The sequence below is a fragment of the Eublepharis macularius genome, chromosome 6, assembly GCF_028583425.1.
Source record: "Eublepharis macularius isolate TG4126 chromosome 6, MPM_Emac_v1.0, whole genome shotgun sequence".
Classification (NCBI taxonomy): domain Eukaryota; kingdom Metazoa; phylum Chordata; class Lepidosauria; order Squamata; family Eublepharidae; genus Eublepharis; species Eublepharis macularius.
Window position 1 is genome coordinate 141661686 of NC_072795.1, and position 27574 is coordinate 141689259.

A 27574-nucleotide genomic window follows, 5' to 3' on the forward strand; every position below is an offset into this window, starting at 1 on the left:
GTAGATCAAGCTGTTGATGAGTTTGGAGGCAGAAGTAGGTATCAGGGGATGTATCTTGGACTGGTTGTTCCTCGTGGAACACACTCCAAGGGTGGCTGTTGGTGATCAGCTACCTTCAGTATGGAAATTATCTTGCAGGATTCCACGAGGTGCAATCTTATCCCCCGTGTTATGCTGAACCCAGAGAAGACAGAAGTGATACTGACTGGGAAAGCAGAGATCTTGGAAGGACATTGTGCTCCCAACTTCTGGTGGGGTTCAGTTGGCCCTTGCTGACGTAGTTAGAAGCCTAGAGGTTATACTCAATCCAGCACTCTTGCTAGAAAAGCAATACAATGGCAAAAAAGGCCTTCTCCCAACTCAGACTAGCCTTCCTTGACATGACCAATCTGGCCACCTCGCTCCAGGCCACGGTCACATCAAGACTAGACTAGTGTAATGCCCTCTACGTAGGTCTCCCCCTCAAAGTCAACCCAGGGACTCCAGCTGGTGCAAAACGCTGCCGCTCGATAATGATCAGGAGCCAGGTGGAGCATGCACATTCACCCAGCGGTCACTCCACTGGCTACCCATCAGTTACTAGGCTGTCTGAGATTTTGCTAGCATATACAAAGCCCTTCATGGTCTTAGCTCCGTCTTTCTCCCTATGTTCCGCCATGGCAGCTTCAGTCATCTGAACGGGGATTTCTGCAAATGGGCAAAATTAACAGATGCTTGCATGCATACATTCTCTGTGGTGGCCCTGCTTTATGTAACGGTTTGCCTGAAGAGGTCAGGGAAATTCCCACTCTCTTGGCTTTCCACAAACTATGCAAAACTGAGTTATTCAGGAGGGAATAAAGCACAGAGAATAAAACTCTGCTGTACGGAATGGCTCAGAGATGCTCTGAAAAAGGGTAAGGAGCTGTAGACTATACTACTGGGTCCTGTCCGTCAGTGTAGACATGTTCTTATTGAGAGTATCCATATCGTTTAATATGTCGTGTCAAATTATTTATGTTTTACTTCAGCATTATTTCATCTCTGCATCTGCATTTATGCTTGCTTTCCAATTTCTGCTAACCACACTCAATTATACTATTTATTGAATACCACAGCTGTTAACTGTACTGACTTACTCTGTGCATTCTGTCTTGAGTCTCATTGAGAAAGGCAGATTATAAGTAACATACACAAACAAACAAATACATAAATAAATTTCACTGAAACAAAGAAGTTCATATAAAACTCGGCTACCATTAGTTTTGTGACAAAACAATATGTAAAACATCAAAGACACATATGCTATACATGAGAAACATACAACTACTTTATGTGCACAGTGTGTGTGTGTGGGGGGGTCTCTCTCTCTTTAAAATTACAAACTCTATAGCTTTCTAAGTAAAGACCATTTCAAAAATTCTTCCATCATGTATTAATAATAGCACTTCCAAGTGCTTTAATTAAAATGTTTGCAGACAAAACCAACTATTTTTGGCCTGTACAATTTTCATTGCACTTGGATACCTATAAAAAGTGATAAAAGGCCTGTCCAAAATAGATTTTCATGTAAAAATCTGTTGCACTTGTAAACTGTCCATATATGCATAAAAGTAATTGTATATGCTGCATGTTTTATCATGCACGTGTATCTGCTAATGATGCTATATAAAACTGTGTCAGCTGTGCTTCATATGCATTTTGTTCCAATTCTCAGATCTCCCTGGTGCTGGGGAAGCCACTTTTCACTAGTTATTACTATGAAGAAACAATACTTGTTTTTGCATTTTTGAACAATCTTGATTCACTTAAAATCCCTTCGTTAAGAGACTGCTCTGGCATCTAATTTGCACGGGTTTACTGCTCACTTGATCAGGCCAGCAAGGAAATAAGGAAATAAGGAAATAAGGAAAACCGTATTATTACTGGGATGTGTGTAAAGTTAATACAGTCAAAGTGAAACCATTGCCACTGGGCCATTTTAACTTACCTTTCCCAGTCAGGAAATTCCTCTAGGCACTGCCTTGTAAATGTCACCAATCCAGCGGGTTCTACAAACAAAGTCAGAATGAATACATATTACTCAGTACTAACAATTCTAACAATAACAACAAAATTGTATTTTAGAGCTTCAGGAGTATAACTACAAAACAACTATTTTGGAAGTTTTAATCTCTTGGATTTTATTATTAAAGTTTTTTTTGTTTCACAAGAACGAAACCCTGCCCCTTCCTGCCCCCATGAGGGCTGCCAAGGCGGCTAGTGCTCATTTCTATAAAAACAGGATTCGTATTTTGATTGTAAATCTTTGTCAGAATTAAGTTGTGTGATCAAATAATAAACCTTAAGAGAAAGGAATAAAGAAACTTTTATTAAATTAGCTATCATGAACAAGATGTTAACTGGCCATGTGCTGCCCATCCTACCTATTTGAGCAGGTAACATTCTTTTCCCTTTAAACTCCACGCGTACATCCTCAGAACCATTCTGAGCAACAGAAACTGTTGCATTTACTTAAATATTTAAACTATGCTTTTCTCACCAATGAAGACCCAAAGAAGCTTACAACAGTCTCTTCTCTATTTTATCTCACAACAGCACTGTGAGATATGTTACACACACACACACACACATATATACAGAGAGAGAGAGAGAGAGAGAGACAGAGAAACATCGATCCTTCTGAAGATATGAACCTCATTTCCCAGATTTTCATCTAACACTCTAATTATTATGCTAAAGTGGTATTAACTATCCTGTTGTTGGTCCCGGCTAGGGGGTTCTCTCAGACTCTCCACTTCATCCAACACAGTGGAATGAGTTAAAAGGGTCTTTATTCAGATAAAACTCCCTAGAAGGGCACTGACACATAGAGATTGCCCAGAATGCTGAAGCAAAGTCTTCCCCGGCAAGTTATACTGCAGTTCCCCTCCCCCAGTCCAAACAAGTCAGTTGAAGTCAGCAAAAGTCCTGCAAAAGATGCCCAGCCGAAGTTCCCACACACTACAAGCTGCACTGATAAGGTCTCTTAGTCAAGCATTGGCATATTAATTTATTTAATTCAATTTATATTCTGCCCTCCCCGCAATAGCAGGCTCAGGGCATAGTGAAGGAAGCTATACTATAGGAAGAAAGCCCCTCCCCCCTCCCAGTAGACATGCATTGATAGTCATGGCAGGCAGGCTGGCTGGCCTGCCTGACATTATCCCCCCTCTAAAATTATGTCTATAACAGGGTCACCCCTCCCTCGGTTTCTCTGGGTAATGGCTGCTGCCTCATTTGAGGGGCTTCCCATCCAAGCACAGCTTCCACTTTGGTGGGATCTATCCCTAATCCTCTCCCCGATACCCCAGGAAATCCATTTCCTCTTTATGAAACTCACACCTGGACAGTTTTACATACAGTTTGTGTTGGTACAGGGTTTTTAGCACCTCCTGCACCAATTTTACGTGGGATTCATAATCCTCTGAATACACCATCCCGTCATCAAGGTAAACGATCACTCCTTTATAAAGGTATTTGTGGAGAACTTCATTAATTAAATTCATAAACACCCCAGGGGCCTCTTGCAACCCGAAAGGTATGACTTGATATTCAAATTGTCCCAAAGGGGTATTAAAAGCGGTCTTCCACTCATCCGTCTCCTTTATTCTTATGTGGAAATAGGCATCTTGGAGGTCAAGCATTGTGAATATTTTCCCTTGAGCCGCTACCCCTAACAAGTCTCTGATCAACAAGATGGGGTAGGCGTTCAACATCGATTGATTCCTCTATAGTCTTTGCACAATCGCAAGCCCCCATCCTTTTTCTTTCTGAACAGCACTGGGGCGGCACAGGGGGAGCTAGTATCAGATACGCCTCCAGCATATCTGTCATGTGTTATGGATTTCTTACTGCAGTGTGTAGTGTGCCTCTGAGAACATGCAGAGGGAAACCTGTTTTGCTGAATGGTTGCTAGCTGCTTATCTTGCAGGTGTTTTGGTTACAATTTCCTGGCAGGCCTGAGAACGTGGCCTTGATGTTTCAGCAGAGACTGCACCAACCTCCTAAGAGACTGAGCAGAGCTCATCCTTTCCCTCCTCCCCTCTTCCCAGGCTCAGCACGCCAAAATCCTAACAGACTTTCTTTCCCACAGAAGGGTGGGAACTTTGACCTATAATTAACCTTGCTTTGCTACCTTAAGTCACTTCAGCCAATGCTCCTGTCATAGTATCTTGATACTGGTATTCTTTAATAAAACCAACTTTAACTCATTCTCTTCCATGATGCAGTGAAGTGTTTTGGGAGGTACCTGGCAAGACCTGACATTTTGGCCCCCTTGGTCGAGAGGCCTCATGGGTGCCACCCCTCCACCTCCGCGGGCCCGTGCGTCTAAGTGCAGTTCACGCATTCCATCCATAATTTCCAGCATCATTTGCTTGACCTCCTCCATCTCCTCGCGCATCTGCTGTAGGTCAGATACTCCAATCAGATCTTGAGGCGTTCCGTCCTCATCATCCGCTTCCATCCCCTGGTCTTCCATTGTGGTGAGGTCTCCCTCCGTGACATCCTCTATCTGGGTCTCCCGCAGAGGTTCCAATCCAAACAGCTGCTCCTCGTCCTCCAGGTCCCCTCCTGGGTTCTCTGGAGCTCCCATTCCTCTTCCTAAGATGGATTGGGACAGTTGTGCTCAGCGCCGCTCTCTCTGGTTCCTCAGCCTTCTGAACAAAGGACACAACAGCCATCCTCGGAGCGTTGCACTCAGCCAGTGTAGGACCCTGGCTCCCCTCTTGGGAATCGCCCTGGCCCTGCGCTCCAAGCTAGTCCCAAGCTTCGGCACTTTTGTGGGATCTTGAGAAAGATCCTCTGGGTTTACAGGAGATCCGTCGTCCCCTCCCACTGCCATACTGAAGGTAGGGAATCTCACTGGCTTCTCCTGGTTCCGAAGATTGGCAAAATGTCTGGGCCCGGCTAGGGGATTCCCTGACTCTCCACTTCATCCGACACAGTGGTATGAGTTAAAAGGGTCCCTAGAAATGCGGTTACATGGATATTGCCCAGAATGCGGAAGTACAGTTCTCCCCAAGAGATTATACTCTAGTTCCCCTCCCCCAGTCCAAACATGTCAGTTGAAGTCAGCAAAAGTTCTTCAAGAGGTGCCCAGCCGAAGTTCCCACGCCTGGCTCCCACACAGCTGCACTGATAAGGTCTCTTAGCCAAGCATAGGCATAGTGAAGGAAGCTACGCTACAGGAAGAAAGCCCACCCCCCCCCCTTCCCCAAGTAGACATGCATTTATAGTCGTGGCAAGCAGGCTGGCTTGCCTGCCTGACAACTATGGAGGGAGATCTAGCCCTTCTCTTCTGCTAGAAGGCAGAACTAGCAGTGAGGAAGGAACTTGCTTTCTGATATCTAAAGGCACCCTTCGGATTTAGGAGGGCTTTTCCTTACTATCTTCTCTTAATGAACAAGACTGTGGCCATTTCCACATGTCCTTATTGGAATGGTACACTCAGAATTCTACTATGTTATTGTCATTGATCCACACATCACTGTTAGCCAGCTGTGCCCATCTCACGATCATTCCTGTTTTGTCGTACTTCTTCTGAGAACACGCTTGGACCCGTTTATCTGTTTGAATGCTGGATTTTTGCACATTGCTTAGAATGCATGCTAACGCTTTGAAGCGCTTGGGAAGAGACTGCCCACACATATCCAACCACTCCTCCTTTCGTGCTTTCCCCTCCTTCTGAACCCTGCATTTGGCAAGCGAGTTAACAAGTACCTGTAAATTCTTTTTCCTTAAATCAACTTTCCTTGTGCTATTACAATGAGAAACGGATACGGTGATACTGCACTCAAATCCTAACCTTGTTAATGGAGACAGCACAGCAAACTGTGTACCCTGTAATTTCTCGATCAATTATCAGTGATTTCTATCCTTTTACGGCAAGTAGAATGTCATCCCCAATCATTTTTTTAAAAATTGAGAATGGCGCAATTGAGCTATTCCATTACTTCTTTCACATACATTAATGGATACAGTCAGTTCTGAAGGGGACATAGAGTGATTCCGCACACGTTGGATAATGCTCTTCCGATCCTCTTTATAGATCATTTGGAATGGATTTTTTTTGTGTGCGGAACAAAAAATTCACCTCAAACGATTGATAAAGTGCGTTGAAAGTGTATTATCCAATGTGTGCGGAATCAGCCATAATAGTCAATTAAGTTTTGTTGAGCACGCGCAGCCACTCTCAAACCTAACCGCATGCAAATCCCGCCTCTCCACCAACTGGCCAATCTATGCCCTTTGCAGTCCCTGTTACCCAATCTGATTTACAGGAATCATGAATGCGCTGGCATCGATTGTGACGAAAGCACAGGAGAAACCCTTCAAAGAAAGGTGTGTTTTATGCGGCGCATGGACTTCTGGAAGCAAGATGCAAATGCACAAATCACGCTTGTGGGCGCTGCATGTGTATAGTGAGTTCTCAAAGTGAGTTGGCCAGACACGGCATTGAGATGGGAGAAGAGGGGGCAGTGTGGAAGTGGCCTGTACTGCAATCTATGCAAGATTAAACTTTAAATAATTAAAATGTTCAAGTAGCGTATCACGAGGTACTGCAGACCAGCTTTCTGGATAGGTGCTTAAGATGGGAGTCCAAACTCACTCACTGATGATTATTTCAGATTAAAAGGGAGACACTGCAGTACGAGGTTCCTCTGGGCTGCAAGCTATGCATTGGAGGAAGGAAAAAGGATGGATTCTGAGGACTGTCTGCCCACTTCAGAAAAATGTAATCTTTCCTAAATGTTCTCCCTTAGGGAGAGAAACACTATGGCTGAATTTAATTTCTGAAAAGTAAAAATCAAGACATCCAGATTATTAAAATATATTCCTTTCTGAGTCTAAAATGATCAAAACGGGATTTTTGTTTCTGTCAAGAGCTTTGGCAGACATTAGACTTAATTAAAATTAATTTAACCATGTAAGCTAAATTAAAGTATGAATCAAGGCTATTTTATGCTCCTGGAAATCTCTCATGTCTTGAGCTATCAAATATTTTGTATTTGACTGATTTGCTGACTAATACTGAAGGAAAGGGACATCCAACCTAGGGAAGGAAAGACTTGCTGGAAAATACTAAGGCATTCTAAAGGCTTAACAGTGATTTTGTTTGCTTACTTCGAGAGCAGTGATCTTCACATTTCTTGCCTTTTCCCACAAGAGGACTACAATATTATGAGATAATATTCCACAAACTGAACATCACCCTTCCAAGTGCACAGCTAGGGTTTTCAGTGACAGGGATTTGTGTTACAAGCAACTTAATTACTATTTAGAATAAAAGGCTTGGGGAATTGGATATTTAATTTTTACTGATTTTAAGGATGAATTAACACGATCTTATTCATTTATTGAAGTGAGAAAAAACAAGCATGGGTTTCTTCTCTAAAGGGAGACTACAAATTACTAAGTAAAAAAGCTATTTATGAATCAAAGAATCACATCTTGTTATCTTGCTTACTCCCACAGGCTGCTAAAAAGAATGTATTTTTTTCATAAAATGAAAGTTACAAAATGGTAAGGTATGTGCATTATCTTAGTACCATAAATCTTGCAGCGGCAGATCAGGTATACCACCGAGGCAAGATACTGCAGGAACTCCCTCTATCTGAATTCGGTGCACACGTTTCAGGTTGCAAGAAATTGGTGTAGGAACACTCTTTTTAGCTACACATCTGAGGCTAGAAGTAGGCGTGAGAGGAGCCATGTGACTCCCGTCAAAATCATCTCTCCTCTGCTAAGGACTAACCATCATTGTATTTTTATTGATTTGTTTTACATCATTGATACCCTGCCTTTCTCGCCAATGGAGACCCAAAGCAGCTAACATCCTTCTCCTCTTCTGCATTTCATCCTCCCAGAAACTTCTGAGGTAGCCACGGCTGAGAATGTATGGCTGGCCCAAGGTCACCCAGTGGACTTCCATGGCAGAGGGGGGATCTGAGTGTCCCAGATTCTAGTCTGACACTTTAAAAACTACACAACACGGGCTGAAAAAACTGGGTGATGTGAGTTCCTACCACAAGTTTCCCCGAGCCCATAAATGGCACCCAATGAAATGACGAGGTAGGGAAGTTGGCCAGGCATTAATGACATGCCACAGTTTAGTAGACACGATCTAGGAAGAGAGTAGCAAGAGCAGTAACATACGGGGTGTAACTTCTAGTTGGCCTCTTTGCCGAAGGGCAGGCTGGGAGCAACTTAGTCCACCCGACAAATGGCGCAAACTTATGCATGGAAAAAATGTGGCATAGCCCATAGGCTCCCATTGTGAGGGAAAAGTTGATTCCCCCTCCAGCATGCCTGGCCCTGCCCGAGTGGCCTGGCAGAGGACAGGATGTCGACTACCATGGCAACAAATTCCCTTGTGCTACTGCAGCGGCCGAGCCCCCTTCCCGGTGCCCATTCAGCCCCTTGGAAACCCTACATAATCTCTGCCCAGGGTACCCATAAACCCAAGTAAGTACAGACGCTGGTGGAGGCTCTACCAGAGACTTAAGAGCATGAAGCAGGAGAGAGCGAGCAAGACTGTGAAGGATGAATTTTGAGAAATACGGGGTGTCCTTCACACTTGTACATCGGAGGAGAGCTAAGTATTGTTCAAATGGGGTGGCTAGGGTCACATTGGGGGGGCATAAAATGCCCCCCAGGGTCAAGTCTTCCTGAAACTTGGGGAGGGGGTCTTAAGAGGACAGGTAGGAGTAGGTCCGCTGCTAATTTGGTGTATTTTGCTTGCAAAATACCACCCCCAGCCTCTTAGAAAGCCCACTAGTTTTCCCCATAAGGAATAATGTAGATTGGAGGTGGATAGGGGCACTTTCTTTGGGGGGGCACAAAATGGCCCCCCAAAGTCCAATCTTTCTGAAACTTGGGTAGTCATGAGAGGAGAGTTAGAAGAAGGGCCCCAACAACTTTGGTATTATTAGGAAAGAAAATGCACCCCCTGCCCCAGGCTACTGGATAGCCGGGAGCAGCATTTCCCATTGGAAAAAAAAGCCAAATCTTTCCTAATAATCCCAAAGCGGTTTAAATACCTGAAGCCAAAGCAGCTTGCTGCTTCGGTTTTTGGGATTTCCCGAATTCCCCCCCCCCGCTTCGGTAAACCCGAAGGGGAAACCTGAATGTGCCAAGGTGCACACTCCTATTCAGGAGCCATGGGGTGATGCTGGATACCTTCTTATCAATGGAGTCCCATGTCACTGCAGCTGCCCGCTCTGCTTTTTTTGACCCATGACCTAACAACAGTGATCCATGCAACGGTCACCTCCAGGCTGGACTACTGTAACTTTCTCTACACAGGGTTTCCCTTGGGACTGATCTGGAAGTTACAGCAGGTCTAGAATGCTGCTTCATGGGTCCTAACAGGTACTCCATATAGAGAACATATTACTCCTTTCTTGCAGTGGTTACAATGGCTCCCTGTGGCGTTCCAGATCAGGTTCAAGGTTTTGGTGTAGACATATGGAGCCCTTAGCGGACTGGGACCAGCATACCCGCAGGACTACTTCCTGCCATACATACCCTGGAGACTGTTTAGATCAGCTGATAAACACCTATTGGGGTCCCTGGCCCCAAGGACGCTCGACTGGCCTTGACCAGAGCCAGGGCCTTTTCGGTCCTGGCTCCAACCTGGTGGAATTCTCTTGTCTGTAGATACTCAGACCCGTCAAGATCTTTTACCTTTCAGCAGGCCTGTTAAGACGAAGATGTTCCGCCAGGTATATGGTTGAGGCTGGCCTTGTACCCATCTAGTGAGCCTCCCTATCAGTCTTCTGTCAGAGTGAGGGGCTGTATAGTTGCCCCCCCCCCAGGAGTCAGGGCTGTTTCCTCTTTCCTCCCTTCCCCTTAAGAGCTCCCTCCCCCTATGCACTATTGGCAGGGGTGGTTGGTATGGATCGCTATCTTGGGTATTGCATTCTACTGGATTTTATTATATTTTATGATTGCTCAGTTTTGTTATGTTTTAATTGTAATTGAAATTATACCCTGTGGTAACCCGCCCACTTGCAGGGTGGGCGGGCTAAAAGTCCAATAAATGAAATGAACACTATGTAGAAAAAATATAAAAATAATATATTAAACAAGCACTATACAATGACCAGTTTATCACTGATAAACCTTCTGTACTTTATACTGATGTTTCTGTTGTTCTCCCCCTTCTTCTCATTATATTAGCTACATTTTTAACAACTAAATGTCTTTTTTTTTTTAACACAACCTACAATACAAGCTCCTGGAGATCTTGCTTTCAAACAGACACCGGATCTCCTCCGGCACTCTTCATCTTCTTCCTGCAATGAGGGTGTAGGGGAGAGCGAGGCCTCTTCCTCGTTCCACTCCAGACAGAATCCCAGAGACCAAGTAATGACTGTATGACAGCCAGTGCTGTATAGTGGGTAGAGTTTCAGACTAGGATCTGAGAGACCAAGGTCTGAATCCTCGTTATGTCAGAAAAGCTTTCTCGGTGACCTTGAGCCAGTCACACCCTCTCAGCCTAACCTATCTCACCAGGTTTGTTATGGGGGTAAAATGGAAGAGAGGAGAATTATGTAAGCCACTTTGGCTCCCCATTGCGGAGAAAGGCAAGGTATAAATAAAGTAAATAAATAAAAAATAAATGAATAGGCGCTGTAGTGAACACCAGCTTCACTTGTGGTTTCTTTTCTGCTGCTATACCATGTCAGGACTCCCTTTATATCATGTAGTTAAGATTTTGCGTCTTAAACCCTCTTGTTCTTTACACCCTCTGAATAGATAATACTGCCACCAGGAATTAAGTTCCAAACTAGCTAATTTAATTTCCCCCTGAATAATGTGACAAAGTATTAGGCTCCTTTGTGGGACTAGACAGCCCTAAGGATAATAGTGGGATACACAGAAATCACATATACTCTGTAGTGAACAAAAAAAACAACCAAAATAAACTTTTATTTTTACATGATGTTTCACACTATTTCTTAAGCTTGGTAATTTCAAAGACAGTTATCTGTTCTTAAAGGTTCTTTATATTAATTTTTCACATAGGTCTTTGTTTAAGAGAATAAACTCCACACAGACTTAATTTGTTCAGGCCGTTCCACACAGCTTGCCTGATTTAGATAGATTAATGTCTCACTCAGATATATATAAACTTTCTCTCTCAGGTGCACACACAGTTTGCCTGACTTAGACAGAATGAATATTTTCTCTCAGAAACATACAGTTCAGGCTTCACACAGATTTCCTGCTTTGCCCAGATTGAATCTTTTCTCTTAGAGTGGGACCACAAGTGACGCCTGACACAGGTTGGACACTAGTCAGCTTCCCTCAAGTTTTGATGGGGAATGTAGGCATCCTGGTCTTGCATCTTGGCTCTCCGACTGCTGTCCAATGGACTTTTCAACTGTCACTTGTCCAACATTCCGCCAAGCTGCCTACATTTCCCATCAGAACTTGAGGGAAGCTGACAAGTGTCCAACCTGTGTCAGGCGTCACTTGTGGTCCCGCTCTCAGACAAACACAGTTCAGGCTTCACACAGATTGCCTGACTGAACTAGAATGAGAATCCTTTCAGGCTTCCCACACAGGCTGCCTGTTTTGCCCAGAATAAGTATTTTCTCTCAAAAACACACATACTTTTCTCTCCGCTCAGTAACTAAAAAAACTGCAGTTCACTCCACCGCTGGAGTACTGCTACAGTTCAATCAGATTTCACTCCATTCACACTTCTCAACTCCACTGACATTCTCAGTCATCAACCGATCACGTCCCTCACTCATCCCTCTCTTTCACCCCCCACCCCATTCTTCTTCTGTAACACACCAAGCTTTCAAAGAAACACACACACACACACACACACTTAATATCACTACATACCTTCTCCTCGGAAAGTCCTTCCTGCTCTTATTCTTTTCTGCTTTTAAACTGGTCCTTAAAATAAACTTTCTTAGCCCTGCATTCTACCTTCTCTGGAAAAGCCATCAGTAATTACCTCCCCTGGCAATCTTTAATATCTGCGACTGCATTCCAAATTCTCGTTTCTTCTACGTCTCCTTTTCACTCACATCCAAAATCCCCTTACATTTCGTGTTTCATTCTTTTAGATAGTAAGGTACAGAAAAGGAATCATCTATCACCCTCGTTATACATGGCTAAGGAAGTTTTAAGGAGTTAATAATTAATAAATAGAAATGACCAGGGACTAGACTTGTCAGATCTCCACTATGGTGGGAGGCCTCCTGCTGGCAAGCCATGCTGTCCCATGGTGGCGAGAGAAAACAAAGTAAAGAACAGTGATGTCACGGATGCCGCTATATCAATCCCAAGCACTCTTGGTTTTACCACACAGTTTCTGATGATTCCCAGAGCTACCATTCGGTACTTCTGGTTGGTGTCCAGAAGTGATGTAATGATGCTGCTGGAATCACATGCACGGCCTCTTGCCTCTGCCCCAACCCTCTATCAGACTAACCTACCTCACAGGGTTGTGAGCAGGGCTTTTTTTCAGCAGGAACGCGGTGGAACGGAGTTCCGGAACCTCTTGAAAATGGTCACATGGCTGGTGGCCCCGCCCCCTGATCTCCAGACAGAGGGGAGTTGAGATTGCCCTCCGCGCCAAGGGCAATCTCAACTCCCCTCTGTCTGGAGATCAGGGGGCGGGGCCACCAGCCATGCGACCATTTTCTCCGAGGGCAACCCATTGAGTTCCACCACCTCTTTTCCCAGAAAAAAAGCCCTGTTTGTGAGGATAAAATGTAGGAGAAGAGAACAGTGTAAGCCACTTAAGGTCCCCAAAGGGGAGAAAGGTGGGGTATAAATGAAGAAAATAAGAAAGCAAGTAAATAAGAACTACATAACTCATAGTGCAGAAAGATTAATAAATTAACAAGTTTTACTTTTCTCTGTAACTCTTCTGAAATAGCAGAAAAGGGTTTTCAATTTCTCAGGCTTCCTTGGTGAACGTCCTTCAAACAACCTGAGAACAGTAAAAATTGAGATAAGTGAATGTCTGTAAGTAAAGGAAGTAAAAAGTAGTGAGTGACTGAAGTAATAGTGCAATTAAATGTAGCAATGGCCGTAATATAAAAGCTAAGGCAGGAAATATGAGTTAAAGGCAGTTTAGTACTGGGCACAACAGTAGCTCACTCTTTAAAAATAAACCTACAGTAAAAGTTTTGTGACCTGGCACACGATTATCCGCAGTGTTTAATTAACTGCCATTACCTAGCGGGCATGTTCGCCACCCCTCAGCTGCTACAGCACTTGGGGCACGCAGAGGCACCCACCTCTTACACGCCTCCAGCCAGCCAGCTTGATGCCTCAGGCCACTGCTGGGCTTCTGCCTGTCACACGATGCTTTTCTCAGGGGCTTCCTTGCCTCTGGACAGTTGGCCCCTTTGTCCGGCTGCTGCACAGGACAGCTCCGTACCTTGAGGGAGGGGTCCCTCTGGGGAGGGGCACTGGGCAGGGGGGCTGTTGCCATGGCATTCCCAATGAGTGGGGGTTTGGTTGCAGTGGATTTCTCTTGGCCAAAGAAGCAAGTTGGAGTATCTGGCACACTGGATTCACCCGCACCAGGCATTCCACACGTTTGCTGGATAACACTGTAAGTTCTTATGACTCCCAGCAGCCCAAACAGAGCAAGAGCCACACTGTCTTTCTGATAAGATTGTCACTGATGAAGATACAATATTTTCTACAGGAATGTGCTAGAACTTTAAGTATTTCTAAACAGAACTGCTCAGAACTGCTAGGCGTTAATGATTTTTCTTAACTGAATCAGAACCAGTAAGTTAAATCCCCATCTGTGACACGAACAAGAAAAAAACTACTGTTAAAGAGGACATACGGTCTTGTGTGAATTCGCTTTTCAGATACTGCTCTCATATGAGCAGAGCACTCGTGAAAACAGTTACTGGTGAGGTCTGCACCGACATCCGTCCTGGCTTTAGAGTGCCAACCAATTCGAGAATACCTGAAGAGCTATCAACCTTCCCTCAAGACAAGAATGACTTTTATTGACTTATACTTCAATGGCTCAGTTAGAAAGGAGAAAGAGAGCATCTTTTAGGTATTTTACTGCATGCGAAATAGCTGCAATTTCTTTTCTTTATCATGACGTAAAGCTTTGAAAAACTCTAATAGGCACCCTCCATTTTCAGTACAAAGGGAGTACATTTTTTTAAAAAAATAATGCTTCCTGTTTCATTTACCTTCCAGCAACCAGCGCTCGTATTGCTTAATTTGATTTTACACAAAACAGAAAGGCATCTCTGAGCATAATACATAATGCAATTTGTCCAGAGGGAAGAGCTCAGGAAGACTTCAGAGCCACAATGCCTCTACTGGAATTCACCAGAAGTGGCCAGATGTCGTAAAAGACCATTGGGGGAGACGGCTTTTTAAAGAGCTGTTCTTAAAATACAGAAAACATTTGCTTGGACAAGAAAGTTGTGCAATCTTATCTAGCCAACTGCATTTGGCAGAAAGGCAGGCAAACTTTATTTTTCAGAATGGAACTGGATTTTCAAAAAACGTTTTGGAAAAAATGACTTGCATGAATACTACTTGATAAAAAATAATTCAAGTTAAAAAATATTAATTTTACTTGGAAATATTTAATCAAGGCAGCAGCTTAAAGAGAAAATTATGTTTTGCTTAGTTGACCTTCAAAATAAGCACAATGAGCATGTGCGGAAGACAAATATTATTTAGCTACCTTCTTTTCAATGGCAATAACTACACGTTATCACTATCACTTGCTCAGGGCCAGTCTGGCAAACCCAACTCATTTTAGTGTTTTGTTTTAATCAGAACGTGATGAAAAGTTTCAGGCGCATGACTGATGTTTAAAAAGAGACATTTCAAATGGTAGCTTTGTTAACATAGTGGTGTTAACATAAATGGTGGCTTTGTTAACATTTGTAACACAACACACAAAGATTCTTCCCCCAAAAAGTGTTGATGAAGTGGGGGGCGTGCAAGGACTTGTGGAGGCCTTCTCACACCCCCCCCCCATTATATCTTCTTTCCCTTTCCTGAAAGCCTCTCTAGCCTCTCCCCTTTTCCCGCTTCCTTCTCTCCGCCCCATCCAGCAGCCAACCTGTATCTGCCCCTCTGCTTCAGTTCCCCCTCCTCCTTATTCACTGCAGCCTCTACCCAGGAAAACTACAGCTCAGCTGTGCAGTGGCGGCTGCTGGGCAGGGCCCAGTTGTGCCGTTGGGAACCTAGAGGGCTCACGGGAGGCATTTCATTTATCCCCTGTATCCTCTTCCCCCAACGCTACTTCCTCTGCCTAGGCTGGCCATTCTCCTGGTGGAGGGGGGGCATCCCCTGTCCCCAGTCTCCACCCCCCACCATCTCTCATCTGACTGGTGGGGGGAAAGAAGGTGTGGGACCGCGCTAGTGGGGGCGAAGTGCGCTCTTGCATGCTCTGCGTCATGCCAAGCATGACATCTTTCCTGGTGCAGCGTGGAATTAATGGGTTGTGCCAATTTAATGTTTGGGGCTGATTTTTACTCAACTGGCCCCTGGCACAACCTATTACTTCAGTACTGCACCCGGAAAGACATCACTCCTGGTGCAAGGCAGGGTGCTCCAGAGCACGTGTGCATTTTGCACGTGTGCGAGAGGTAAGTGCCCCCCCGCATGGTTCTCCCCTGCTTTCCTGGTTTGACCCCCTGGAGACCTGGCAACCCTATCTCTATCCCTCTCCTGAAAGCCTTCATAACTTCTCCCCCTTTCCTGCTTCCTTCCCACCTTCGCACCCACCAACCAACCTAGCTTTTACCTGCCCTCAATCTTCAGCTATATTTATTATTCTTTTTACTTCATTTATACCCCACCTTTCTCTGCCACTGGGACCAAAAACAGCTTGCATCGTTCTCCTCTTTTCCCTCTTACACTCACAACAACCCTGTGAGAGAGATTAGATTGCCAATGTGTAACTGGTCCAAAGTCAGACAGCGAGTTTCCACAGCAGGGTGTGGATTTGAACCTGGGGCTCCCAGACAGCAGTCTAGACTCTAACCATTACACCACATTGGCTTTTGTGGGGTGGCTGTTGTTTGAACAGCAGCAAGCAGCCAGGCCCAAATGAGTCATACAAGTCATGTGAAAGAAAGTTGGCCAGGGGTTGCTGCTGTGCATGACGCCAATGAGCCCCCCCTCAAAGACTTGGAAAGGGCCCTGGAAAGGGCCATGCACCCACTCCCCCCTGCCTTCTGCAGAAAGAAACCAAGCTTGAAGGCTGACAATACTGTGTGGTTGTCTAGCAACAGCCAGTGAGGACATTTTTTTCTTAAAGCTAGTGCTGTATCTATGATTTGAGGGGATTTTAATCTTCCAATGTATTTTTTTTCAAACATTCATATTTCTGAAAACAGAGATATTCTTCAGGTTTATAGAAATATCTGTCTTGTTCATGGCTCCAATCTCCAGTTTTAAGTACCTACAGATTTGGTCGCATAAAGAATTAGGGCCACAAGGTGGTTTGTAGGGGCTATATCTGATCAGTTTCCAGTTTTAACTCTAGTTTTAATTGTTTTAATGATGTGTTTCTTGTTAGTTTTACTGACTTTTTAAGATGTGATTTATGATGTGCGTTTTTAATTTGTTAGCCACCTTGGTGACCATTATGAAGGCAGAAAGCTGGAGTATAAATTTTGAAAAATAAATAAATAAAATTATTAATATTTAAAAAGAGCCAGAAAGATAGCCCTGTGTGCAGAAATAGACTGTCTAAATGGAAAGAAGGACAGGCACTTGCATAGTTCTACCATACTCAACTGGAAGACAAAAGTGCCTCTCACCAATAATCATCTATCTGGTAATAAAACTCATTGGTTTAAATACATAAAATGTACATCCAAGTAACTGTGCCTTATGTCACACTTCTAATTCTATGCAGACACTTGAATCCTACACATAACGGGAACTCACCTCTAATACTTCACCTTTGCAAAGAGCTCTACGTACCTCCAATGTGCACAGGCCCTATTCATGTGATCAATATACATCAATTTCAGGGTATACAGATCACACAAACAAGACCTGTGTGTGCTGAGCACCGGCATGTGACCTCAAAGTTCAATACAAATTTTAAGCAGATCAAGTTCATATAATCTCAGACTTCCATCCCACATAGGGCTTAAATGCGTGCACAGGATGTTTGTTGGTCTAGCCATCATGAAAGGAAACATATGAAAATACACTCTCCCATACTGCCAACTCACTCATCCAGTATCCAAAGCAATTTCCTCTGAGATGCAAGTAATTTATGAATTACAGAATCCAGCAGAAATTTTAATATTCTGAAGCAATCATAGTCGTTTACTGAATCCAAGTTGCTCCCTTCACTCCAAACATGGAAATCACGCACAATTCCTCTGCCTCCCTCTTCCGTCATCTACCTGGCAGCATTGTTCATTCATATCTGATCTCTGCTTTCAGCACAGATGTTGTGAGCAGGGGTTCACACACCAAATAACCCATGAAATCTGCTTCCGAAATAACTAGCTCCCTGCTAGCAAGGTGTACGGTGCATAGCTTTTGAGAAAGCATTTACTTTTTACTACGGCTGCTAATCAATAGAAAACAAGCGTCTCAGATCTCCCTACCCCCTCCCAGAATTCTTGCAACTCTACTCAATCTTCTTTTTCATTGTCAGGTATTGGTTTGACTTCAGTTTCCTCCAGATGTTCAGTATGCATAGGAATAACATTAACTGGTCTGGCGTTCAGTTACGGTATTATTATTTTTATCCATGCATATCTGCATCACTATTCGAAGTTGGTAAAGCTGTATTATGTTGGTGGAGGTGAAAAACTAGACTCAAAGAGATGCACAAAATCTGAAAGGGTCTAACTGTTCATTTAGGCATTTTAAAATCATTACATTTGCTAATTGTTGAAGCACGGGATTAGGGAAATGCGCTTATATTTGCATCTCCTACAGTATTGAGAGAAAACTGATTTAGCAGTCCATCACAGAACACCCTTCTGACCTGCAAGAACTGTTCCGGTTTGGATTCTCTGAGAGATCAAGACACGTCTCTGATCTGCAACTCACTGCTGGTCTGACCCCCCCCCCCCGCCCCCACGAGGGTTCCTTGCTTTTCTCTGGGCATCTATGCTGCCACCAGCTGGTCAATTAGAGTATTTCCCAATAAGAGGATGTGGCAATCATCCCCAAATGTCAGCCTGTCTCCAGGGCTCTGCACCAGTCCTGGAGAATATGCCCTCAAGCAAGCCCTAGACACTGGCGAGCCAATCCAAGCACCCGGAGGGGAAGGAGAACGAGCCAGCTTAGCTTAAACGGGAAGTGATACATTTTCCTTTGGACAGGGAGATTGTGGCCTTGAATAAAGACACAAGCTGAGTCAAGCTTTTCTTTTAGGTTCAGTTAGGATTTGGGGTGTGTGTGTTAATGAAGTAAAGAAGTACCCTTTTTGAAGGGCCCACCAAAATCTAACTTTCTCTTCTCCCCTCATCTTTTGTGTATATGTCAATTTAGGCTCAAGTTTATCTAGTAATCTATCAGTGGGGAAAGAGGTTTCTTGTCACCTCCCTATTAACTACCACATCATTAGGGTCACAGATAAAGGCCCTTTAGGGAACATAAAGCTACACACTTTCATCTAGTTAATAAAAGCTAGTGTCCCCTTTTAACTGATACTGTCTCGCTGAGGGACACAGAAGAGAAGGAGATGCCAGAGGGTAGGGTCATTCAGTCTAAAGGGACCGTTTACTTCAGAGGTTTCTCCTCTCAGTTCTCCCCCCCCCCCCGCCCCATCACATCAGGGCTACACCCAAATAAAATCAGAAGCAGCCCAAAAGCCGAGCAGTCACAATATACCACAAAAACAGGGACGGCCGTCACAGAGGGCCAGCACTCCCTAGCGCTGTCTGCATCGCTGCCTGCAGGCTCTAACTAGCGCCTGCTTTTGTGCCAACCGGCCTCTGCTTACCGCCCTTGAGGCCACGAGTGGATCTAGCCAACTACTGACCAACCACCTCCCTTCCCTTGTTGCACTTTTAATACTGTGTTCCAGTGGGATTTATCATGGCAAAGGAGAAGAAACATCCAGTATTCAAAATAAGAAATGTATTAAAATGTCCACACGCGCTTACTTTGCACAGCAACAGATCAAGCAAGATTACAATGTAAAGGTGCATACACATAATCCGCTGATCCTTTAGTAAACTTATCCTGACTGCTGCTGTTCTAGGAAAGGCTCTTTACTCTTAAAGTTTCAGCATCCTAGTGGTCATCCATTACCTTGAGTCTTTGTCCAGTCTGCCTGCCCTCGGATAGCTCCACATGGTAATGGTGGCCATCTAGATGGAACCAAGGTCTGAGAGCTCTTTCCTTCAAGTTATCTCCAGAACAGACTTCTTAAAATGGACCCTGTTCCTCTCATGTCCAGCGAATTTATTACCTCTCTCTGTTTTCCCCCATTGGGCCAATCCTTCTCTTCCTGTCCTTCCCAGGAAGAGATACAATCTAGCATTTGGCATCCCAAGTCTCTCTCTCCTACTGGGTGTCAAATTCCTGCCAGATTGTGAGATGGCCCTTTGATTGTTCTCTGCCAGCTAGATACATTTGCACAACCAAGCCTTAAATACTGGGTGCTTGTGAGAACAACCAATGGGATGGGGGTGGTTGAGAGCAACTAACTTCTCTCTTTATGAGAACAGGTTAAGCTGCTAGATGTCCTCCATTGTGGACAGAAGCGGGGTATAAATAAAGTAAGTAAATAAATATAGCTGAAGATGAGGGGGGAGATAAAAGTTTGTTGAGAGAGAAGAAGGAAGCAGGGGAAATTGAAGATATGGGGGCTGCCAGGAGGAGCGAAAGTGTGGGGAGGAGAGAAAGTGAGGTGCACACTGCAAGTCCTTGCTGGTTCCCCACTGCACAACTGGCTGAAGCCTGGCCTGGCTGGTACCGACCAACCAGCCCTGGTTGGCATAGTGCAACTGGGCCAGACTGGTAGCTGGCACCATGCAGCTCAGTCAGAGTTTTCTCAAGGAGAGCCCCCCCCCTCAGGGGCAGGAAGGAGGGAATGCTAAAGACGGGGGGGGGCAAATAAAGATGGCTGGTAGGTGGGAAAGAGAGAAGGAAGCAGGAAAAGGGGGAAAGGTTATGGGGCTTTCAGAAAAAGGAATTAAGAAATGGTGGGGGTGGGGAAATGATATGCTCCCTGGAAGTCCTTGCGGATAACTTGTTCTTACATAATTTACAGGTACGAGAATTCTCCCATTACCTAAGCAATTCTCCCATTACCTAAGCAGACGCTATTCTTTATGATGAGAAATATTCCAAGCAGTTTCCAACAATGTCACGCACAAAACACTGAGGAAAACAAACTCCTGATTGTGGCTGCAAGTCTTTTCTAGTTAATTAAGTAAATGAGCTCCAATTTCTCCATTTGCATGGAGAGTAGCTTAGAGATTCTGGATTCCCATGGAATTTAACTTAAGGAGCACACCTCAACCATTTAACCTCACAGGCAATAGCTTTTCATATTTGTTGCAGGCAGCCAAATGTCAGGTGTAATCATCTTCAACTCAGAAATACCACATTCTTTTATTTAAAGGGAGATACTTTCATCAGCTAACTACATCAAAATACTTCCTTTGTCAACAGTTCACAATATACAGCATTCATGTGGGCACAAGACCACACACACACACACACACAAAATGTTCTTCACCAGGGGTTTGCACCGTTTCTGGCAATTTCTGCATCATATGAAAATGTGCATGACATAGGCTCATATAAATGGGAGGGGAGGGGAGCAGCGTGCCAGGCCCGGACCCCTCGGACTTAGCTTCACACACCCCAGACTTACCTTCAGCGGGAGAATCGGCAGCAGAGCACCCGCAGTGTGAGCTGGGCGGGAGGGACTCTGATGCCGCCACGACCCAAGGAGAGCTACCAGAGCCATCAGGAACCCTGGGTGAGCCAGAAGACATGGCAACAACTTCCCCGCCTCTAGAGAATGGCTTGACCAGAGAGCAAAGCCTCAGCCATCAGCCCCCGGGACCAGGCATGAAAGCCACCAATCGGCTAGTGCCTCTGCCCCACACTTGCAACAGACACCACTTGAACTCAGACATGCCCCCAAGCAACCCGCCACCAGCGATAGACGAGAAACGACTGGCAACTGTGAAACCAGTAGGGTGGACAAGCCAGTGTAGCACCTGCAACGGCCCAACCAGCCCCTCCCTGCAGAGACGAGCAGATTAGACAGAGGAGCAACGGCCAGAGGACGAGACCAAGGCGGGAAGGCCAGGGTTGGTCCAATGGTCCTCAGTCAGACCGGAGGGGGAGAACACTGGACAGAGCAGTTGAGAGAGACGGGGATCCCACCCAGCTGACACCATAAAGGCCAGCTCCCAAGAACAAGGTGGGGTGGGTTGAGCGGGAGCGGAGAGCAGCGAAGGATGGAGCGAGCGAGCGAGCGAGCGTGTGGAGGAGCGAGGAGCAAAGCAGAGTGTCAAGGGAAGGCGAGTGCGAGGCTGTGGTATACCCCACTACTCCTCCCTATGGGAAGGACAATCCGAAGCCACCTGAAGCCAGGGGTCAGCTTCAGAAGGTGTACTCCCCCCCCCCAGGCTCCATTGCCCCGGCAGCGGAGTCTGACCACATGAATCTATCCTAATTACAAACTTGATCTTATCCATCTGTATATGGTTTAAGCCTTTGTGAATTACAAAGCCCACTTGTAGGGAACATATTGCTTTCAGAGGCTACAACTCATGTCATAATGAATGCTGGTCTACAAGGAAGCACACACGCTGCGTACACACACACACACACACACACACACACACACACACACACACACACACACACACACACACACACACACACACACACCCCTTTTCTTCCCAGTGGTGACCAATTCATGGACTACTTGCCAAAGATGGCTCTTTAATCTTGAACTTTAACCTGCCCTCTCTCATCTTCACTGGACTGGCTTCTGAAAACATTCAGGTGTTTGAAGCTAACATGTGTAGGAGGTATCCAGAGCCAGTTTTTATAAATATGAAACCCCATTCCCTAATCAGGTTACTCTGAATAGAGGGGAAAAATTTACTCCTCAGAGAATTCTCATTAAGGTTACCAAATTGATGTTTATGGTAAGAGAGAATTACGTTACAGCTAAATCAGATTTCCATTCCCCTGTATAAACACAATGTGCAGCATAACCATTTCCTTTCTTAAAACTAGTCCGTAAAAGGAACATATTTCTTAACTAGTGTACATTTCCCCTATCTCCAGCTAAAGAAGTATTCACAAACGCGGCTTGAAGGCACTACTGGAGATGTCAGGGGTTATAGGGGAGTCGATACCATCCTAGCACCTTTCTTTAGAGATAAAGCTCATTTTTGTGTACAGATTTCAATTCAGTATTGGGCTCCAAGAAAAGAAAATTAATACAAAAAGGGAAACCGAGAGTCTTTTTAAAAAGTATCTACTGTGAAAATTCACTGTGCCTATGAAACTAAACCGCGGCTTAGTCCTAAGGCACGGCTGGAGCCTTTCACGCCAAGGTGGATGTTCGGGACCTTTATGAAGGATTGCAGGCAGCTGCCGTACGGTACATACCAGGTGGCTGCAGGTCTTGTCCTTCTGCAACAAAAAAGGGTCCGTTTTTTGTTGCGGAAAGTACAGCCTCTCTCAAAGGCATAACGCGTATTTCTTGCCTCCTGCTCCCTTGAGCGCCTGTGCCACCCGCATGCGTGCACACACCTTTTCCAGTTTTTAAATATAAACATGTTTTTATTCTAATATGAGCTTTTGTGGACTGGAGTCAGATGTGTGTAGCTGGTCTTCACTATGAAGGCAAACTGTGTGTGTATTGAGAGAGTTGTGTGTGTTGAGAGAGTTGTGTGTGTATTGAGAGAGTTGTGTGTGTATTGAGAGAGTTGTAAAACACACTGAGAGAGTTGTAAAAAAGTTGTAAGCCGCAGAGCCAGAGCCATGAAATGCAGGAAGTACAGAGTCAGATAAAATTAAAGTACACTTCAGAAAAAACACAGAGATCATTCACAATAACAATAACTAATGAATATCTAACATTTCTAGTTTTGCTAACACCTGTAAGCAGGGGTCATTTCGTAGAAAAAGGGCGGGAGGAACTCATTAGCATATACCACGCCCCTTGACATCACCAGAAGTGTGTCATTAGCATAACTGATTTGCATAATCCACACTCCCTGACATCACCTAACCTGGCTGTTTTGGACCCAATCCTGGCCATTCGAGGCCAAAATTGGGCCCAAAATGGCAAAAGGGGGCTGAAAATGGCCCAAAGGGGCCCAAAATGGTCAGGATCAGGCTGCTGCTGAGCGGGAGAGTGATCCACCACCCGTCAGAGGCCCGATCTAGGCCGTTTCGGCCTCAATCTAGGCTGAAACAGGCCCAAATGGCCGAGAGTCAGGTGGGTGGGGCCACCTGACATGGAACCTCTTTGGGGAACTGCCAGAACTGCGTTCCTGCGCTTTCCCCCTCGAAATGAGCCCTGCCTGTAAGGACTGAAGAACCCCTAGGTCCTTGTTAAGTCTTTGGGCATCAGCAGATAAATTCTGATTGGGCAGTTTCACCTGAGAGTCTCCCTTTTTGCCAAAGAATGATGAATTGGGGTCTGCAACAGGGTGCCCTGGCGAATACGGCCCTTTTTAATGCCATTGATTCTGCTGTGTACACAGACTGGCAGTTTCTCCTCTGCAGAAAGCAGCACGGAACTGCTCACGTTATGGCACACGTTGCAGTGGAGGATGAACAAATCAGTGGGTCCAAGATGTTATTAGGCTGTTACTAGGTCTTGTAATAGTATTTCTTGAGTGGATATGGGGACAGAATTAGCAACTTGGTTATCCTGTTGGAGGAGGAGGGGGTCCATGTCACGTGCAGCGTCCCCTGAGAGAGCTCTGTTCCCCTCATTACTGTTAACCTACAAAACGGAAGGGACTTTCCAGAAGGATCTTACAAGATGAATCTTCCTTGTGTGCCTGTAGGGTGGGCCACTGTTTTCGCTAGGGAGCTGTTTTAGGTTGAGGTGTCCTATGAGCAAAGAAGGCCGACCACCACCCAGGCCTTGCGAGGCTGCCACCATCGTCCAGAACGGGCTCTAGAGCACAGGTGATGCCCTAGACTGATTTTAGCTGGTTAGAAATCTCCTTCCACATTTGGGCTCACTCAACTTGTAAGATCCTTCTGGAAAGCCCCTTCCATTTTGCAGGTTAACAATAATAAGGAGAACAGAGCTCTGTCAGGGGACGTTCCACATGGCACGGACCCCTCCTCCTCCAATAGGATAAACAACATCCCCCTTCTTTGTTTTGTGAGGTTTTTGGCTAGATAAAGGGAGAAATGTGCCCTTGTTTCGCTGCTGTTTAGATCTCATTGCTTGTGATTTTAGTTTGAATTGTTCTATACTATGGAGGAGCTTTACTAAACCACGTAAGTACCATGCTGGGTAATTAGTAAGGAGAAGTATATACTTTTTAAAAATATATCAGTGGGTCAGATGCAGTGGCAATTTCCACTGAGAGATGGAATTCTCCATCAGCTATGTGGACTCCTCACCCCTCTCCTCTGGCTGCAGCCCCAAATGCTTGTTGTGGGAAACAAGGAACAGTGCGGGGGGGGGGCAATTGTGGGTTTGCAGTGAGAGGAGGAGTCAGCAAAAATCTCCCCCCTTCCATTCGTGTAAATTAGTACTGGATCCAATTCAACGGAAGCATGCTCCTACCACATTTGTAGTCAGACTTGCTCCCACACTCTACAATGCATAGATTTTACAGGTCAGGTCAGTTTTTTGAACTGATCCTCAGTAAATGATCTCATTTCTTTTTAAAGAAACCGAGACTGCATTTAGAACCAACGTACAAAATTCACAGCTTTGAGGGAAAAGGTTTTAATTTGCATTCTGCTGATACTTATAAAGTTAAACTAAACTCTCTCTTCAGGTAAGACAAGAGCTAGTTTTAACTGGAAACACACGACTATTCAGTTAGGAAGTGCCAGTAGTGCCAAATGTGGAAAGGGAGAGAAAAAACAAGGTCCGACTGACCTGCAACTGTTGTTCAGCAACTGGTCTTCTGTGCGGGCACACATTGGATCTGTGCATGAGCAGGCCAGCCACACGGTGCTCTAAAGCTTGCAGAGGCACGCTTACTCGACTGTTTCATGCACTCCACCCCCCCCCCCCAGCATGGCTATAAAAGAGTGAGTCAAAAGGGTTCCTTCCCTCCCTCAGTTTTTTAAGTCGCTGGTGCAGAAGGAAGAGAAGAAGTGCTCGTGGTGGGAGCAGAGGGGGGGATGTGTGCCTGCACAGGAGACCACCTGATGAACAAGTTACAACTAAGTGCAACCTTGTTCCCCTCATCGTTGCTTCTGTGCAGTCCCACATGGGAGATTAGCAAACTGACCTACCCAGGAGGGGGGCGTGAACCTCTTCAGCTGAGAAGACTCCCCAGGACTGCTTTGCTTACTGCTGTGTCCTGCCTGGAGTCAACCTCAATGGCATAATGCTTAATGAATACAGGCGGCATTGATCAGGTGACTGCCTTGCATAAATCAACCAGAGGGATGTCTGTTTTGAAGGCTGAAGATATGGACTGTGCCCTTGCGGAGTGCGCCTGTACGTGGAGTGAACAAGGAGGGTTACACTCTTCGTAACAAGTCTTAATGAGCCATACTTTCCATTAGGAAACAGTCTGAGCAGAAATTTTCTGACCAATTTTCTTCCCTTTAAATGAGACAAAAAGATTAGCGTCCTTTCGAAAGGCAGCTGTTCTCGCTAAATAAAAAACACAAGGAACATTTAACATCCAGAGCGTGTAAGAGTCTTTCTGTGTCGTCCTCGGGTGTCAGAAGGAAAACAGGCAGGACCATGTCTTGGTTCATGTGGAACGCAGAGACAACTTTGGGCAGCGAGGGGAGACTTGGACAGAGAACGCCCTTGTCCATAAACATCTTAATGAAAGGGGGGGGGGTCAGATCTAAGGGCCTGCAATTCTCTCACCCTCCTAGCTGACATTATGGCCACCAGAAAAGCTGTTTTTGCTGACAGCATTTTAAGCGAGCAGGTAGCTACGGGTTCAAAAGGTTTATGCGTAACAGAGGTGAGAGATGGGCCTCGAAGCCGGGGGGTGAGGGTAGGGTATAGGTTAGTTAGACCTCAAAGCAAAGACCTGCATTCCGACAGGACAAATAGAGATTTCCTATTTCTAGTGTCATAACAGGCATTAATGGCTGCCAGAGGGACTTTAATGGAAGAGAAGAGTCAGTCTTTTAGCTGAACCAAATGATGTAAAATGGAAGGTAAAGAACAAGAGGTGGGATTCAACCTGTTAGTTTTGGCCCAAAGAGATTCAGGTAAGAGATCCTGGTAGAAAAGGTTTCCAGACCTCTAAAGGATCATTTGGACTGGGGAGGAAAATGTTAGTCCAGGGGAGAGACGAACCAGGTTGTGAGTTTTAGAGTGCCCAGGCTGTGATGGGAGTACTGTGTTGTCCTGAAGGAGGTCTGGAGCTAGAGGAAATTGTTGAGTTCTTCCTTGAGCCATCCAGGAGAGAGGGGCGAACCAGGTCCGCCTCAGCCAGCATGGAGCTACTATCATTGGTGAGGAACCTGATTTTTCTGAGGATTAGAGTAATAAGAGGCAGGGGGTGAAAGGCATACAGAAGAATGCCTGACCGAGGAATCTAGAAGGTGTCCCCGAGAGAGGCCTTTCCAACGCCTGCGCTTGAGCAGTACTGGGCACACTTCTTGTTCAGGCGTGTGGGAAAGAGGCCGATGGAAAGAGTGCCCCACCTTGAAAAAACAGAGCTTAGAAAATTCATCCGAATGGACCATTTGTAATTCTGAGTTCTGGAACAACTCAAGGTGTCTGCCAGAACATTGTCCATGCCCACTTTTTATATGGCAGAGAGATGGACTTGATATGGGACAGCCCAGGCAGAGGGCTCCGGAGGCTGTGCCTCTTTTGTTCAAGTAATGCATAGCTGTGGTATTGTCTGTGCGTATCTGTACATTCTTGCCTTGTACAAAGCTTCAGGGCATGTCTTACGGTCCTGAGCTTGAGAAGGTTGAAGTCATGTTTCTTGAGAGGATCGCACACCTTTTACCTGAGTGGTTCCACAGCAAGCCCCCAACCCGATAGGGACACACATATATTGATGGAAATCTGAACGGGGGAGAAACCTAACGGGGAACCCACTAGAAGATTCTGCGTGTTGCTCCACCACTTCAATGACTGTGGCTAGGCCTTGGAAGGGAGGGAACTTGTAGGGGGGTTCTGGCATACAGGTGGAAAACGCTAATGAACCGGTTTTGGAGGGGGCAAGGTCTCAGCCTGGCAAAAGGAACTATCAGAGTCAGGCAGGCCATAAAACCCAACAGTCTCTGTTTGCGCTCTGGTACCTGCATGAGAATGCCTTGTTCAAAGTGAGAAGAAATGTCGCTAGCTTCTCTGGAGTAGGGGAAGGCAAGACCTTGAGAGGAGTCTAAAACTGTGCCCACAAAGATCACCCTTTGCTGGAGAAACAGGGAT

At 45.3% G+C, this 27574-nt stretch overlaps 1 protein-coding gene across 1 annotated transcript in view; it reads right to left on the reverse strand.

Moving 5' to 3' along the window:
- PARG (poly(ADP-ribose) glycohydrolase) overlaps window positions 1–27574 on the reverse strand; it is a 122364-nt gene that overhangs the window by 34952 nt on the left and 59838 nt on the right. Inside the window, exons 10-11 of the mRNA XM_054982599.1 lie at window positions 12903–12982; window positions 1970–2030 (exon numbers count right to left, since the gene is read on the reverse strand). Coding sequence (XP_054838574.1) covers window positions 1970–2030; window positions 12903–12982 — 141 coding nt within the window. The remainder of the gene's footprint in view (window positions 1–1969; window positions 2031–12902; window positions 12983–27574) is intronic.